Source organism: Megalops cyprinoides, chromosome 14, assembly GCF_013368585.1.
Source record: "Megalops cyprinoides isolate fMegCyp1 chromosome 14, fMegCyp1.pri, whole genome shotgun sequence".
Classification (NCBI taxonomy): domain Eukaryota; kingdom Metazoa; phylum Chordata; class Actinopteri; order Elopiformes; family Megalopidae; genus Megalops; species Megalops cyprinoides.
In genome coordinates, this window is record NC_050596.1 from 1,560,001 (window position 1) to 1,575,137 (window position 15,137).

Consider the following 15,137-nt stretch of genomic DNA (forward strand, 5'->3'; position numbering starts at 1 on the left):
GTCAGTTTAAGGGCTGCTGAAATTTGATTGGCTGATGGCCGTCATCTTTTTTGAGCTATCAACTTGTCCTTATAGAATTCGTTAGGAACTTTGATCAAGAAACAGCATACAAAATTTGAACTTGATTGGGCAAGTGCTTCAGGAGTTATGTCCATTTGTTTGCTAGTGCGCCACCGATAGTGACGGATTTACAATATATTTGGTAGGCTTGAGTCTAACGGGCTGTAGATGAGGGATCTCAAGCTTGGTGAGGATTGGACATTGCATTCAGGAGTTACACCTCATTATATCAATTGAGGCCACGCCTGTAAGATTCATTGGTTTACTGTGGCCACGATTTTTAACGTAGCAACATTCTTTAAAAACTATGTAAAGACCTTTGTCTGAAGATGTTGTGTATAGCTCATTATATAAATAGAGACCACGCCCTCTGTTTTCATTGTCTTACTGCGGCCACATCTTTTAACGTAGCAACTTTCTTTATATACTATTGAAGATCTTGTGCTGAAGATGCTGTGTACCAAATTTGGTTCAAATTGGACAAACCGTCTAGGAGGAGATAGATTTTAAAGGTTTTACAAAAAATTCAAAATGGCGGAAAATCCAATACGGCGCATCATTTTGGTCCAAGAGGCTTTTTTATTCAACTGGAGGCAGGGAATCAGGGGGAAAAGAATTTTGATTCTAGCCTAAACGGTTCAAGAGTTATAGCCCAAAATGCGTTGTTGCTTCCTATAGCGCCACCATCTGGCCAATCGGAGTATTTTTTTTTACTTGAGTAGCGGGTGACTATAGGAACCTATCTACCAAGTTTGGTAGCTCTAGCATCTATAGTTTTTGCTGTGCAAACACTTTTATGGCAGAAAAATTACAAAAATAATAAAAATTGGAACAAACATAATAGGGTTCCAGCACTACGTGCTTGGACCCCTAATAATCGTCATACAGGGATGGAATAGAAGTTGTTGTACACAACTAGGCCTGGGGAGTAACGGAATACATGTAACAGCGTTACGTAATTAGCATACAAAAGTGTAACTGTATTCCATTACAGTTACAGAAAAGCTAGCTACAATAAAAAAGTAGAAAGCTAGATAGCTTGCTAGCTAATTTGGCTTTCACGCACTTTCCTCAACTGTCATATTACTAATAGCTATCTCGCTAGCTATGAAACTAATACAGCCTCATCACGTCTCTTCTGACCAAATTGTTAATTTTACTTGGGTAACGTCAGACAAACATGCAAAACTTATGGATCCGTGTATGACGATTAATCATAATAAAGTTTGCCATGGAAATTAGCCCTACGGGAGTTCCCCGGGAAAAACAACAAAACGGGAGGGTGCTGGGAGATGACTTTTGACTCATTGCAATGAAAAGCAAATACATTATTTTGTAGTTACATCCCACTTTGTACGAAAAATAATATCAGCCCTTTGTTGGAGACAGTGCAGAAATTTGCTGTGATTTCAAAACCGGATTACTCGACAACGCTTCGTCACACAGAGAAATTACTAGTATCATCAGTCTGCCATTCACGCCAGATGCCACAGAGCTGTCGGATGCCCCAGCGGTGGCCCTTCCACCACTGAGAAGATCAGACTTCCCACACCAGGCATAACAGCCACTCACGTATTCCGATTATTTATTCCTAGTATTATGCTCCCTCTCGCTCACAGTATCAGTTCAACGCTGGCAGGGTTAGCCTGCTGTTAAAAAGGCAAAGTGGCAAAATGAATCTGGAGCTATTAACCCAGTACTGAGCTGAAAGCAGGAAAGGCACCAGTGCTACAACAGTTCACTCTCATATCAAGCTATTTGTGTGGCAGATTTTCATACGTGGCACAGACTACACTCAAAGTGTTTTATCATCATAAACGCAGGCTCAGCCACTTGAAGTCCTGGAAAAAAGGTGCTTAGTCCCTAACGGAAATAAATGTTACTGTTTTATTCTCTGAAGTCTTGTCACTGAATCATTGGATGAAGAATGTGCTTTTATTTTTCAAACAAAGTGGGATGTAATGTCAGCCCTATGTTGGAGACAATGCAGAAATTTGCTTTGATTTCAAAACCGGATTCCTCGATAACTCTTAGTCGCATCGGAAGGGGTAAGCTCTGCTGTTTATTTTGATATGCGGTACGTTGTGAAGCGATAGGGATTCGTGACTTATTCAACGGAGAAGCAGGAGTGTGAAAATGGGTTTAGAAATTAGTAAAGATATTACTTTGCAGAAGTTTTATCTCTTCATAACGTGATTACTTAGGTGTGTACAAATATGTGACTAACATCATTACAAAGCTCCGGTTCCGCCCTTTCCGGTTCGCCCGTGATATGTGTTTCATATCTATGCAATGACGAGTTCATGAGTAGGCTAATTCAAACAAGAGTAATGGGTGTGGAGATGGACGCAGAACTGTATACAGATTGTAACTTTGGTTAAATTTGATATGAATTCAAAATTATTTTTCTCGCCAACACGTCGCATAGACAAGCAACTATCATCGTTAGCGATGAATACTTCGTGAGCAATTCAAGAAGGGATGTGAATTTGTGAAAGGGTTAAAAGACATTTTTAGTGACAATTGCAAGTGACAATTTTTTAAAGATTTATGCAACGTATTTACTTCTAAAGTTGTGCAGTTTAGTACAGTGAACTGTAACATATGGAGAGAAAGACATTTTTATTAGTTATTTAATTAATGTAATGTTGTGAGAATATTTCAAATACTTAGATACACCCGTTACAAATGGATGGACCACACAGTATTAACTACAACAGTAAAGATAGATTTCTGATTGAGGGATGTGAAATACTTCAACCCCCCCCCCCCCCCCCCCCCCCCCACCCCCCCCCCCCCCCCCCCCCCTTCTCAAAAAGGCATCACAATGCTACTAATAAGGTAGTTCTGCCCCTTTATTTACAAATGCTGAAAAGAACTGACATGAACAATGTGCAAAATCTTTTCATGGCAGCAGTTTATTATATACATGGAAGAACTGAGGAGACAACATGGAGGCACTCTCTTGTGACTGAGGCAGTGCTCACCACTCGCCGAGCCCCACTGTCACGTGCGTCAGGTCTAGGGACAAGCTCACCCAATGGTAGAAGAAGATGATTCACCAGAGAAGGAACACACAATGCAGACCTATAACACATAGCAGGAGAGACCCCGGTGCCTGCCAGGCCGGGCTAGTACACAAAAATGGAACTCAAAAAAGGCCTTTGCAGATTATTACCATTATTATATCATACAAAACTCTAAAGCAGAGGGCCAGCACTAAAGACTTACAGTACAGGGTAACTCAATAGAGGAGAGAGTTTGAAAACTGCACCAAACAGTCAAAAGTGTGTCAGAAAAATGACAGCACCATGCTACAGGGCTAAGCTACAGGGAGGAGGATAAAGTGCATAAAAGCTTCAAAATACAAGGAAAAAGAAACTTGAACCAAGTCAACAAAACTCAGCCAGTGTTTGGTGTTCAAGGGTGTTGGCCAAAATCAACTGTCTCGCCAGCTCTGTTCGACGATAGTCGACACACGTTTCTCATACTCGCGCTTGTTCTCCTGGTACAGCTGAGCTGCCTGGCTGTTCGCTGGGCTGTTCGGGTTTGGCTCGTCCAGCAGGGACTACAGAGAGCAGCACATGAGCACATCTAGTGAAACACATTCAAGAAAACAACATACCGCACAGCACTCTGAATAACACTGGTTTGACTACGTTTTTGGTGCCAGGGGCTCTTGCGTGGTAAAAGTGAATTCAAGTACTGTACACTAGGGTAGGCAATCCTGGCTCTAGAGTGCTGGAGCTGTTCCTGGTTTTTGTTCTGAGCTGTTAATTCTGTAATTGGATTAATTGCTGTGCCATACTAATGCAGGTGAGTCATTGTGTGGCGAGACTGATAAATGACATAAGAGTCAGGCTTCATGTATGCTGTTAACAATCCCTGTCTTATATGAACCAATCAAAGACTTGGCTCTCTTCACCATAACACCATGACTATAAGTTAAAATACTGAGACACTATAATGTAGAGCTGGACCCGAATATTCGACTATTCGGATATTCGTTCGTTGGATAAGTATTCGGTTTTCAATTTTGGGATTTGGATATTCGTTTTTTTTTTTCTTTGCTAAATGTAGGCTATCAATAAAGGCGAACTGCAAAATACATTTTGTCAGCACATTCTTGTACTATATTTATACTTTTTAATTGCGCTGTTAAAATGTTGAAATATATACCATCTCAGCTTGGGCGCCTGACATCCCTCTCACTCACAGCAGTGAACGTCACGGTGATGGGAAAGTAGCTCATGCTCTGGGACTCGAACAGAGGGTCTAATTATTTCGACCGACCCCTAGCTAAGTTTGTCACCCTGGGAGGATGCTAGCTGCAGCGATGCCATGCTTCTCTCTGCTTCCAGTGGGGCGTGAGTCCATCTTTAAATACGGTTAAATGCAGAGGACGAATTTCATTTCAATGTATGTGAGTACTGAGAAATGACAATAAAGAAATTATAAATAAATATAACTCTTATAAATCTCAAATCTTAAATTTGTTTGGAGCTAGTATGCTGTTTCTATGCTTCTGTTTCACACCGCTTTCTCAGGTGTTGTCTGTTTCGGAGCCTATTATTATGAGCATTTATGTAGGTCTAAAACCATGCATAAAACACACCAAACCTTTTGGAAAATGTTTTTTTTTAACAAATAACAATACAAACAACAATACTGTAGAATAACAGAACCCTTAAATTTTAATGCCTTTAATTAAACTGAAAGACACGTGTTGCAGCGCCATGCCTTCCATCTCAGCCGAGAACAGAGAAATGTCAGCACCCCCCCAGGCTGAAGCTTCGAATATTAGCTGTTGATTACTATCGAAGCTCCGGAGCCCAAAAATGGTATTTGGACAGCCCTACTATAATGCATTCTCATATCACTAATGCCAAGGACACATGGTCACCTGCATTCATTCAGGATAACTGATCTAATTATGCAAATAAGAGTTCAGCTGGAGTAAAAAGCATAAAGTTTTCAAGCAATCCAAGTCCAGGGTTGCCAACTCATACACATGCTGTGATTTGCAAAGGTATACTACAACTGTCCTTACAGCCCTGAAGCTGAACCAGCATACAACAGTGCAGTCAGCACAAAGACACGTGTCTCACCTGTATAGAGGTGAGAATAGACGAAACATCGTAAGTTGGACTCCAGCGATTTTGAAGAATATCCAGACATATACTGCCATCTGCGTATACTAGAGACAACATGGATACAAATATGAAAAAAAACTGGTCATCATTTCCAATTTCAAAAGATTCTGTTGAGATTTGTGACTAGACTCTGTTGAGCCTTGTGGTTGGAATGTCTTGCCCACCCTGCTCCTGACTTCATGCTCTGACCCAGCAGTCCTAAAAGACTTTAGGCTGTAAATGGAAGTCACTACCTCCCCCTCAGTAATGGACAATGTTGTCACCCCTTGGAGACAAGTCAAGGGTATAATTAGTCCCTGTCCCTGTGTTGTGCCTTGTCGTCCGAGCAAGGGCTGAATTAGAGTGCTCTGTCAAACCACCAGACACAACTCTGGTTACACAGACACAAAAATACTGTCCTGAAGACATGTCCTAGACTCCGCCAGAGTAACACTAATGCTCACATTCTTCCCATGTAACCTAAATAGTTTACAAATTTTTCTTTCAAGGGCACCCAGGGATGTTCTATGAAAATGGTATTTTCATAGAACATTCGTTTGTTGGTTACATTCGTTTTTTGAAAAACAAGGGAAGTTAAAGTATAGTGTATTGAAAGGTACTGTCATACCATTCGGATGAAACATCTTTGAGACAAATCTAACTGTGGGGGGTTTATTGGGGTATTCTTCTGTGAACTCCACAGTCAGCTTGAATGTGCCTGTGAAAATATGACAATTAAAAAGCACAAAAATAAAACACCTTTTGCTTCAAGTAACAAGATTACTTTTCAGACATATGTCATCTATGAAAACCCATCACATCTCTGCACAAACATATGCTACAAATAATGATTTACATGCAGAGAAGACATTAAGCTATACAGAGAAGTACTTGCCATCTTCAAATGGTGTACCCTCAGGGCTGCAAAGAGAAATAAATTTATACTTATTACAAAAGACATGCATAGGTTTAAAACCGTATGACTAAAAATCACAATAACAACAATACAGCCAGCTACATCAGTGTAAGCTTAAACCGTTTGATCGCCTGGGATGGGAGACAATTTCATCAAAGACATCCACCATCTGAAAATGGAGAAAATGGAGCACAATACTTTCACCTTGCACGCTGTTGTTAGAAATGTTCACGTTTAACACTTAGTTCAACACTTCACACACATTTGATTGCGACAGTGGTAACTACCACAGAGAGCAAAGCAGTCCCAGCGACGGCGTCCTTTCTTTACCCAAATATGACCGCATTCCACACCATTATGTTGTTCTCAGATGGGGCTCCGCTGACGCCGGCCGGGGGGTCCTCTTGCAGCCTGCGGGTTCGAGCAAAACAACTCGTTCCACGTGTCATCCAGCTAAGCTAACTACCCCCAGACCCCTCCCGCCCCCACTGTTTTCAAGCACCGACACAACTTCCCCCGCAATTTACCAAGCTAATTATCGTTACAGGCCACACTTAGCCACATTTCAAATCAAAGATCGAAACCAAAAACATTGCATAGAAAGTAAAATAGTTACGATATTTGCGCTAGTCGGTTACCTAGCTCGTACAGACAGTAACTACTTGGACTTATCGCTACGAGCTTGTTTTGGTGTTTAACTGCGGTCTTAGCCATGTTTGGATGCTGTCACATAAGATGGATTTCTGGACATCGTCATTACCATAAACAAAAGCAGCTAGCGAACTTGCTAGCCATCGGTATCAGTAAACAAAAAACACCTTGAGAATTCTTCGGCTTACCTTTTAAAATCTCTCATTAGTCTCCTTCTCGCTGGAGTAGACATCTCAGAAAATAAAATATAACTGTGTCTAGATACTTAAACTGAAGTTTGAATTTTTTACATGAATGGTTAAAACAAACTAGCTTTGCGTTTCGAGAATGTCGTTGGTTACGTCGTGGTCGCTATTGCTATTTAACGAGAACTTGCTGTAATCGCAGTAGCTCCATAACCCCTGTAGCCACCTAGCCAGCTATCTATATGCAATATGGAATGGATGGCTAGACCACAACGATAAAACAGGTAACAATGGTTATATGTCAAAACAGTCTTTATGATAAAATACACAAATAGTAACCTCTGATACTATTTTACCTTGAAAGCGTAGGTACTATACATTGGAAATGATGCATGTGACATGCTATGTGCCCTGATGCATCAAGTCGTATAAAGAAACAGGTCGGTAAGCCCCTTTACGGAATTGAGATGGAGCAGTCTTTGTAGGGGCGTGGTTAAAATGACGCGTGAATAGCACGGGGGGGGGTTTATACTATTGCAGGCCATGAAGGTCGATGCCGGGTGACAGGCGACAGGCAAGTGCTGAAGACATGAAAAAGAAATATGGAATGAAGTAGCAAGAGAAGTACAGGATGATTGGTGCACTCTGTGTGATTTACACAATTTACATATGTTTGTTAATTAATGTATATTGCTGTTGGAGACTGGAGGGAAAGCGGTAGTTTCAGGAACACACCTACACACACTCATGGTCAGTTTCTTTATTGTCATCAGAATACAGAAATGATACCAAACGGAATGTGATGGAGGCCATTCAATTAAGCAATTCTCTTCACAACACAAACACGTCCACAGCCTGAGCCAGTTCCATTTTCACTCAACTTTTCATAAAAAAAAAATTCTAAGTTCCAAAACCATGATGTCTCGATTAATGCTGGTGCCATGTTCAATAATTAAATTTGGCACAAAAACATTTTTCTCTTCTAACATTTAAACAAGTCACTGTTTTTCAAACTGACAAAGGACATGCATGAATCAGTTGCTTCTCAAAAGGGAGTCTAACTAGCGAAATGCACTCAAATCAATTTCAGAACTTGGTAATGAAAGTGTAAAAATTGCATTTTAGTATGCTCATACAAACTTTTCAGTTGGGATCCACTGACAACTCCTTCAGCCACAAAAAACTGCTACATTATTATATAATAACTAGTACAACCGTTACAAGAAATAACGAAAGAGCTTATTTTTTCCCTTTACAAGCAAGGCTACATTGCCCTTTTGTCTCAATGTGTGGTCAGGAGTATTGAACCATTGCCCTGGCAAACAAAAACTTCGCAGCAGCGAAGTTGCGCACACTGTTTGGTGTAGGGCAGGCAATTCTGGCGCTGGCTGGCTGGGCTAAGAGATGGACAGACACAGCCTTAAGAGCCGTGATACAGGTGCATGGTGCTGAAGACCGCATGGTCGTACCGCTGCTCGGCCTTCACGGACGTGCTGTGCTCCATCTGGCTGCTGGCCTCATCTATGTTCTCCGCGGTGTCGCCAAACCCGTGGTAGTGTCCGTAGTGCAGAGTATCTCCGAGGTCTGAGTGCTCAGCCTCACCAGCCGATGCCCAGGTGGGCCGGTGGGACACACAGCTACTCGGGCTGCCATCGAGGTGCAGGGAACCACACATGTCATCTCTCGGGCTGCTGTCTTTCCCCTCGGAGGCCGGGGTGGAGAAGCCCATGGCCAACCCATTCTGCGTGGGGCAGGCTCCTGCTGTTACCCACTGGGCTGAGACCTCGCCCAGCAGGGCATTCTCGCCTCCAGTGACATTCAGCAGGTGGCAGGGCATGTTCACAGAAAATCCGTTAGCCAGAAAAGTCTCCTCCGGCGTGTGACCGTTGGTCAAATTTGTGGCTATAGGGTCTCCTGTCATTTAAAAGGAGACATTGAGGATATTGATTTGGACACATAACACTGGGAGTAGCAGAGAAATAAATATAAAATATAAAAAAATACTACCCAGGTCAGACTCCTTTACTGAAGAAAATACAAACATGACCAGACTAGGAGTGAACTATGACCATCTGCATACCGATTTTGTTTTGCACAACTACTCCATGTTGATCCATAATGCTCCTTTTAACGCAATCTCAGGTTTTCAATGCTGTACTGAACACTACAGCAGGCCCTGCACTGCTTCACTGTATCCTCCAGTCACTGCTGTGGAAGTCTACATGCACCTCTCCCTTACCCTCATCATAAAGTCCACTGAGGGCAGAAGTTTAGCATACACTATATTTGCAGACACATAGACACCACAAAAGTGAATGTAGTATGAATGGCCACCATGTGATTTGTACTACAAAATATGTCCAGAACAAAACATTTGTTGATTTAGATCATACCAATAAATGTGTATTTCCCTCTTGAACTAAATTAAACAGATTTACTTAGGTTTAAGTAATACAAATACAGCAGAGTGTGTATGCATGCAGTGGGTATGCCCTAGAGATTTGTGCCAAAGGGAAAATACAGTAAAACATACAAATACAGACACTTGAGGCTCACATGTAAAGTAGCATCTGTTCCCGAGACAGAGCCATGTATATATAATAATATAATAAAAATTGTATGATGATGCAAAAAAGAAATACTTATTGTACAATCTATATCTCAGAGCAAAGGCTTTTAGAGTGCTAACAAAAATACATGAAACTGATCCCCAGATCGTTCAGGCAATCTGCAAACCCAAAGCAATGGAAATATTACAAAGAAAAGATGTGTTCTTTAAGTTCCCATGGGAAAGGATACTAGATGAGTAGCACAAACCAAACTGGAGGGAGGAATCTAGCACCATTAAATAGTAGTCAAATTGCAGTAAATTTTCACTCTGACATTTCTCATTAAATGTTACCAAATGGTAATACTTAAAAATGTTGTCCCCACTCATAAAAAACAAATCGATGTTTGCTGGGGCTGCAAGAGGGTCCAGTAAACCAGTAAGATGTAAATCCACCCAGTGACCACTGGAGGGTGCAATATAACAATCAACTTCTAGCACAGCCCTTGAGATAAGTCTTGTCAGCAGAGTTCAACATCTCAGAAGTCAAGTGACGGAGGGGGAGATTCATTTTGAGAGGGCCTCTCTGGATAAAATGTGCTTTGTGCTGCTTGTCCTAATCATCTTTTGCTTTTATGGATAGAAATGCCACATGGTCATTGAGAAAAGCACACATCCATTCTGTTGTCAAATGTGACCAGCTTTACACGGAATGGGGCCAACACTAGTGGGGGAAGGGGGCGGGTGCCTTCACAGAGGGACTTTGCAAGGAGCTTAATTCCTGACAGCAAGCATGCAAGACTGCAACCACACTGACCAAGGAGTAACTCCATGGGTGCAATCCCTGTTCCACAAAGACCTTTCAAATTTTAACTAATCAGAGTAAACTGTAAGTGGAGGCAGAACATACGTTTTTGTAGTGTTCTGAAGTACACATTCCACACTGAGCTGATTAGCCACATTCACCCCAAGGAAGAGAAATTAAAGTAGGCATTCACTTACACCCACAACCAGCTTGGTTCTGAAATGGTTCACAATTTAATGAGTTTAAACAAGGTATTCAGAGGAAGCAGTCACGCTTCACTGTACAGAATCCGAATCAGAAACAATGCAGGTTAATCAGTAACATTAGTAACCATGTTGAACGCCCAATGGACCCTTCTAACATTTCACCATACATCTTGAAGACTGCTTTCATAAGGAATATTTTCATGCATTAAAGTGGGAGAGGAAAAGCTACTGACTTTAACATACAATAACAAAGAGACAGTCCTTTAAAGTTAAGCAGTTTTTTTAACCAAAAGGAAACAGGACTCTTGGAGTGTAGGCTTGTAATAGTTTTCATATTTACCTTATATTAATTTTTACAAGTTAACATGTGCTGCCGTTAGATTAACTTCACCATTATCTTGACAGGAATCATCACAACTAAACTACATCCTACAAAGTATGCAAAATTTCAAATACAAAACAGAAATTAAGTCATCATCACTTGTCACTAAATGTACAATCATTCAGGATATTATAGATGAATATCCCTCTCCTTAGAAGCTTTAAGAGTACAGAGACAGAAACCCTACCCACCACAGGCCTGGAGCGAGGCTTTCTCTTCAGTGAACTGCTGCTAGCCAGAGAACAGAGAACCAGGTTATATAGCACCTTCTTGCAGTTTCCTATGATTGCACAACTAGCCAGGCTAAACAGCTAAAGTTTACATACTTCACACATTCTTTAAAGATACGCTTTGGCATGATGACAGAACTGTAGGTTTGGGCCAAAAAAAGAAAAAAGGAGGATTCTTGAGAGGGTGATTTGATTAAAATGAACAGATACAAAATTTCACTGCCAAGGAGGATAATGTCAGTTTCTGCATCTAAGTTCTACATCATACAGAGGGCCACTCGGTGGACTTCCACATTCAGTAGCTGGGTGGAAGTAGCTTCGGGTTTCCTCCAATGATGAAATGTGCTCGCACTGACACACAGTGTTGTTCAGCTGGATGGACGTTCGCTGTTTACTCACAGAATCAGCTTCCCCACCCCGGGGTCCTTTCCCTCAGTCCCACCTTTCCCCTATCTGCAGCTAGGAAGGCTACTCCCTTTGCACTTTTTCCAAACATGCATGACAGAATGCAGGCATTCGGGAGTTTATGGAAGGGGTACAGAGAGGAGCATAAACACAATGTGGAACATGATGGACAAAATAATTGTGCAAAACAAAATTCAAAATCAGGGCCATATTTTTTTGCAGCAGTTAGGCTAAACTTTCAGTTTCAATAGTTGCAGTGGTTTCAAAGCAAAGCCATGGTGTAGAACTCTAACAAGTGTAAAACAAAAATTTAAAAAAATTAACTGTCAATATAAAATAGATTTTGGCAAAAAAGGGATCTTGAATATACATAGATTTATACATATGTATCTATGCATACATATGTGTACTCATACAAATTATACATATATAGCTTTCATGCAAAAAATGAAGTATTGAGAGATGCAGAGACAAGCTTATCAGGAATGAGCTAACAAGTCTGCGCCATGTCTCGGGGATTGTGAGAGGGCAAGGCCACTACAAATAAGCGTAGGAGTTTGTGCAACGGCATGGGATCTGCATGGACGCCACAGTGAAAATCTCCAGCTCTTTGGGCGCAGGAGAACCATTCTCCACAGCCAACTGGTCCTGTGGGCTCTCAGTGCCGTTGGAGCTAAACGGAAAGGGTCCAATCCCACCTGAACTGGACGGCACCTCCGCGGACTCCGTGTGCATGCTCTCCAGCTCCCCCTCCGCGCTGCCAAACATGTTCATAGGTGAGTCCGGGCCTGTGTGTAGACATCCAAACAAGAGGGGTGAGACAGGTTTGTCCCAGACTGGGGGGCTCTACAGCTGGGGCATAAGAGTACAGGCTGGCAGGCCTGTTTCCAGGGAACACTGCCAAAACTTAGTTCTAGTGTTTCTTTGTATCTTGACATACAGCTAAAATTCTTTGTTGTAATCTTTATTACCCTTCTAGACCACCTGGCAACCACTCAGAACTCCATTAGCCAAGTTTGCAGAAACCCAATAATGACACAATACAGAATGGTGTCAAAGAGTTGAAAAATCAGCCAAGCAACCTTGGTTTGAACATGCACCTTCTTTGAAACACTATGTTAAAATGATGTACAATTATGAGCAGAGCAGTGCAGTGTGTTTTACAACAATGTAGCAACAAATCACATATTATAATCAGCAGTAAAATTATATCAGCAGTAAAATCCTACTGTAGATAAGAGATTTGATGCTGCAGGCTATGCAAATGGCTCACAGTCAACTCTGAGTGAAGGAGAGCATTGATTTGAGGAAAACAATCATGTAAATGATTAGACAATCCTCAAAATTAGACAACTGAACATAAATGTTCATTTCTTCAGTCAATTAGATTACAATTTAGGCCTGGCATGCATGTTTTTCAAAACCAGATCATGCGAGTACAAAAACCAATCTCAAAAAAACCTACCATAAGTTCTGGCCTTCTTGATGTGGTTGGACTCCATGCAATCAAGTGACCTTTTTCTACTGGGTGCCCCATTGAAGATGCTTCGCACCTGGATATGAGGGCGGTCTCCATTGACCACGCCATTGAGGCAGAAGTCATTGAGCTGGTTGAGCTGGTTCTGGGCGTTAGAGAGGAGCTGGGCACACTCCTGGAAGCCCTGGGCGTGGGCCAGGTCTGCTGCGGTCAGCCCACTAGCGTTTCTCAGGCTGCATGATAAAAGACAGCCTATCAGCACCCGCCTGGCCACAGCCCTTCTGACACATCACACTGATACCTGTCTGTCTCTACTGCCCTGACACTGCATCTCCCTGATCTCCCTGGAGGTTAAGGATACTAATCCACTTGCATTTCATTTTAATAAATCAAGAAGTAAGTAAACATGAAAAAGAAGATGTTTCTTCACATTAAAGGTAGACTCATACACTGCAACAGGAAATGAACACACAAAGAAAACATACCTAGAGCAAAGACAGTACCTGAACCATGAGGCTCCTGCCCCCCACCTTCATATCCCCTTAGCATCCCCTAAGATACCCACAATGTAACCACTAGCACACGTTTAGAGCAGTCAGAATGAGAGGTGTTTCCCTAAGGGACAAAAAGACAGAACAAAGACTCAGATGCACTTAGACCTCAAGGATGGCAGTCAAAGCCAAGCAAGCTCAAGATCAGTGTAAACATGGCCTTCTCAGAATGTCTTCCTCGTTTGCACCAAAGGGTACTTTCTGACAACATAGACCCATGCCAAAGGTGAACCTAGAAGATCAGAGGAATCAGGAACTTGAGTCTTCTCTCACTTCTGATGCATCTTGCAGCACATGAGCTTGAAGACCAGGGATAAAGACTGGAACCTTCAATCAAGTGACAGGTATAGAAATTCTTGGCCATCAAGTCCTCTTTGTCCAGGGTGAAGGGCTAGTATTTCCAAGAGTTGGAAACATTGGACAATGACAAGAAACTTGTGAAGCCCAACAAAGCTTAAGATATCTAAGGTGTGCCACGAAGAGACTACCGTCCTAAATGGCACAGTGACTCTTAAAAAAATTTGGTTAATACATTTTAGATTTCTAAACAACTAACACCAAATTAAGGTACTATCAAAAGTTAGTTATGACAGAAAGGGGGCAAAATTTGGGGCCACACATGGTGTGAAATGTTCAGAATCTGCTTAAGAGAAAGGCTTATGCAGAGGATATGCAGTTCATTGGACTGCACAAAGGCTGAAGAGCCAATGCAGGCAAGATAGTGAGGCCCAAAGCAGTCACATGTTCTGAGGCCTCATCAACTGAACCATAATCGTCTGGAAAGAGCCAGTTGACTCAAAGTTAAAATGATAGGGTGACAGACCCAGCAGCCAAAAAGGGATGGATAGTTCTGGTTCCACTGTCCAGGGATGGATGGTTCTGTGGTCCACACATGGGAATTTAAAGGACTACATGAGCCATAGCAAAGGAGAGATAGACTACTCTGTGCTCTCAACAGTCGTTCATCAACACCATAGCCGCTAGTGATTCAGGCATGTTGTCACAACCTACTTGGTCATTTCCTGTTGCAGTGTGTAGTGTATGCAGCTAGGACCTGATGAATGAACAAACCGCCATTATGTAGGATAATCATTATTCTGCTTACCAATGTGCTTGCTGCTGTCTTGCCATCTTACTCCCCACACTTTTGGCAATGAAGCAAACGCATGAATGTCACTCTGGGTTGCATGTCAGACCAGCTCAACATATCAAGCACTAAGGCCCAGGTTAAGGCCCAGTTAAGCAAATGTGATTTGTCCTCTCTGACACAAGAACTTAACAGCAGTATGTGTGAAAGGTAAAAAACAAAAATCAACAGCTAAGTTTCGTACAATGTCCACTGTAGTTAAGTGCAGTGTTTTGCAACTGCACTGAATCTGAGCCTAAGATGTGGCATTGAACTACATCAGTTAAGTCTAAACTCACCTTGTGGTTAAAGGGGAAATCCCCACACATACAGAAACAGAAAGTGTGCATGCTGTAAACAGCTGTGTATGCTGTGTATGCTGTAGAACATGCAAAGTGCCCCAGTCTCTCCAGGTGCAGACTACTGCTTACAGCCACAAACAAAAATCTAACTGCAGGCCTTA

At 41.9% G+C, this 15,137-nt stretch overlaps 2 protein-coding genes across 2 annotated transcripts in view; both read right to left on the reverse strand.

Annotated features, from left to right (window-relative positions):
- Positions 1-2,913: 2,913 nt before the first annotated feature.
- On the reverse strand, positions 2,914-7,311 carry ube2al (ubiquitin conjugating enzyme E2 A, like). Its single transcript, XM_036545092.1, has 6 exons — positions 6,948-7,311; positions 6,439-6,519; positions 6,088-6,113; positions 5,821-5,910; positions 5,169-5,257; positions 2,914-3,628 (listed from the first exon to the last, which is right to left on the reverse strand). The coding sequence occupies exons 1-6, from the start codon at positions 6,989-6,991 to the stop codon at positions 3,500-3,502; spliced, it is 459 nt and encodes a 152-aa protein (XP_036400985.1). The 5' UTR covers positions 6,992-7,311; the 3' UTR covers positions 2,914-3,499.
- A 154-nt stretch (positions 7,312-7,465) lies between these two features.
- LOC118789024 (ankyrin repeat domain-containing protein 10-like) overlaps positions 7,466-15,137 on the reverse strand; it is a 38,140-nt gene continuing 30,468 nt past the window's right edge. Inside the window, exons 4-6 of the mRNA XM_036545303.1 lie at positions 12,986-13,230; positions 12,219-12,308; positions 7,466-8,858 (exon numbers count right to left, since the gene is read on the reverse strand). Of these exons, the coding sequence (XP_036401196.1) occupies positions 8,365-8,858; positions 12,219-12,308; positions 12,986-13,230 (829 nt within the window). The 3' untranslated portion in view covers positions 7,466-8,364. The remainder of the gene's footprint in view (positions 8,859-12,218; positions 12,309-12,985; positions 13,231-15,137) is intronic.

Coding starts and splice junctions, on each gene's coding strand:
- ube2al (XM_036545092.1), bottom strand. CDS start 6,991: ATGTCTACTCCAGCGAGAAGGAGACTAATGAGAGATTTTAAAAG. Junction 6,520..6,947: donor CTAATGAGAGATTTTAAAAG/GTAAGCCGAAGA, acceptor TCGAACCCGCAG/GCTGCAAGAGGACCCCCCGG. Junction 6,114..6,438: donor TGGAATGCGGTCATATTTGG/GTAAAGAAAGGA, acceptor TTCTCTTTGCAG/CCCTGAGGGTACACCATTTG.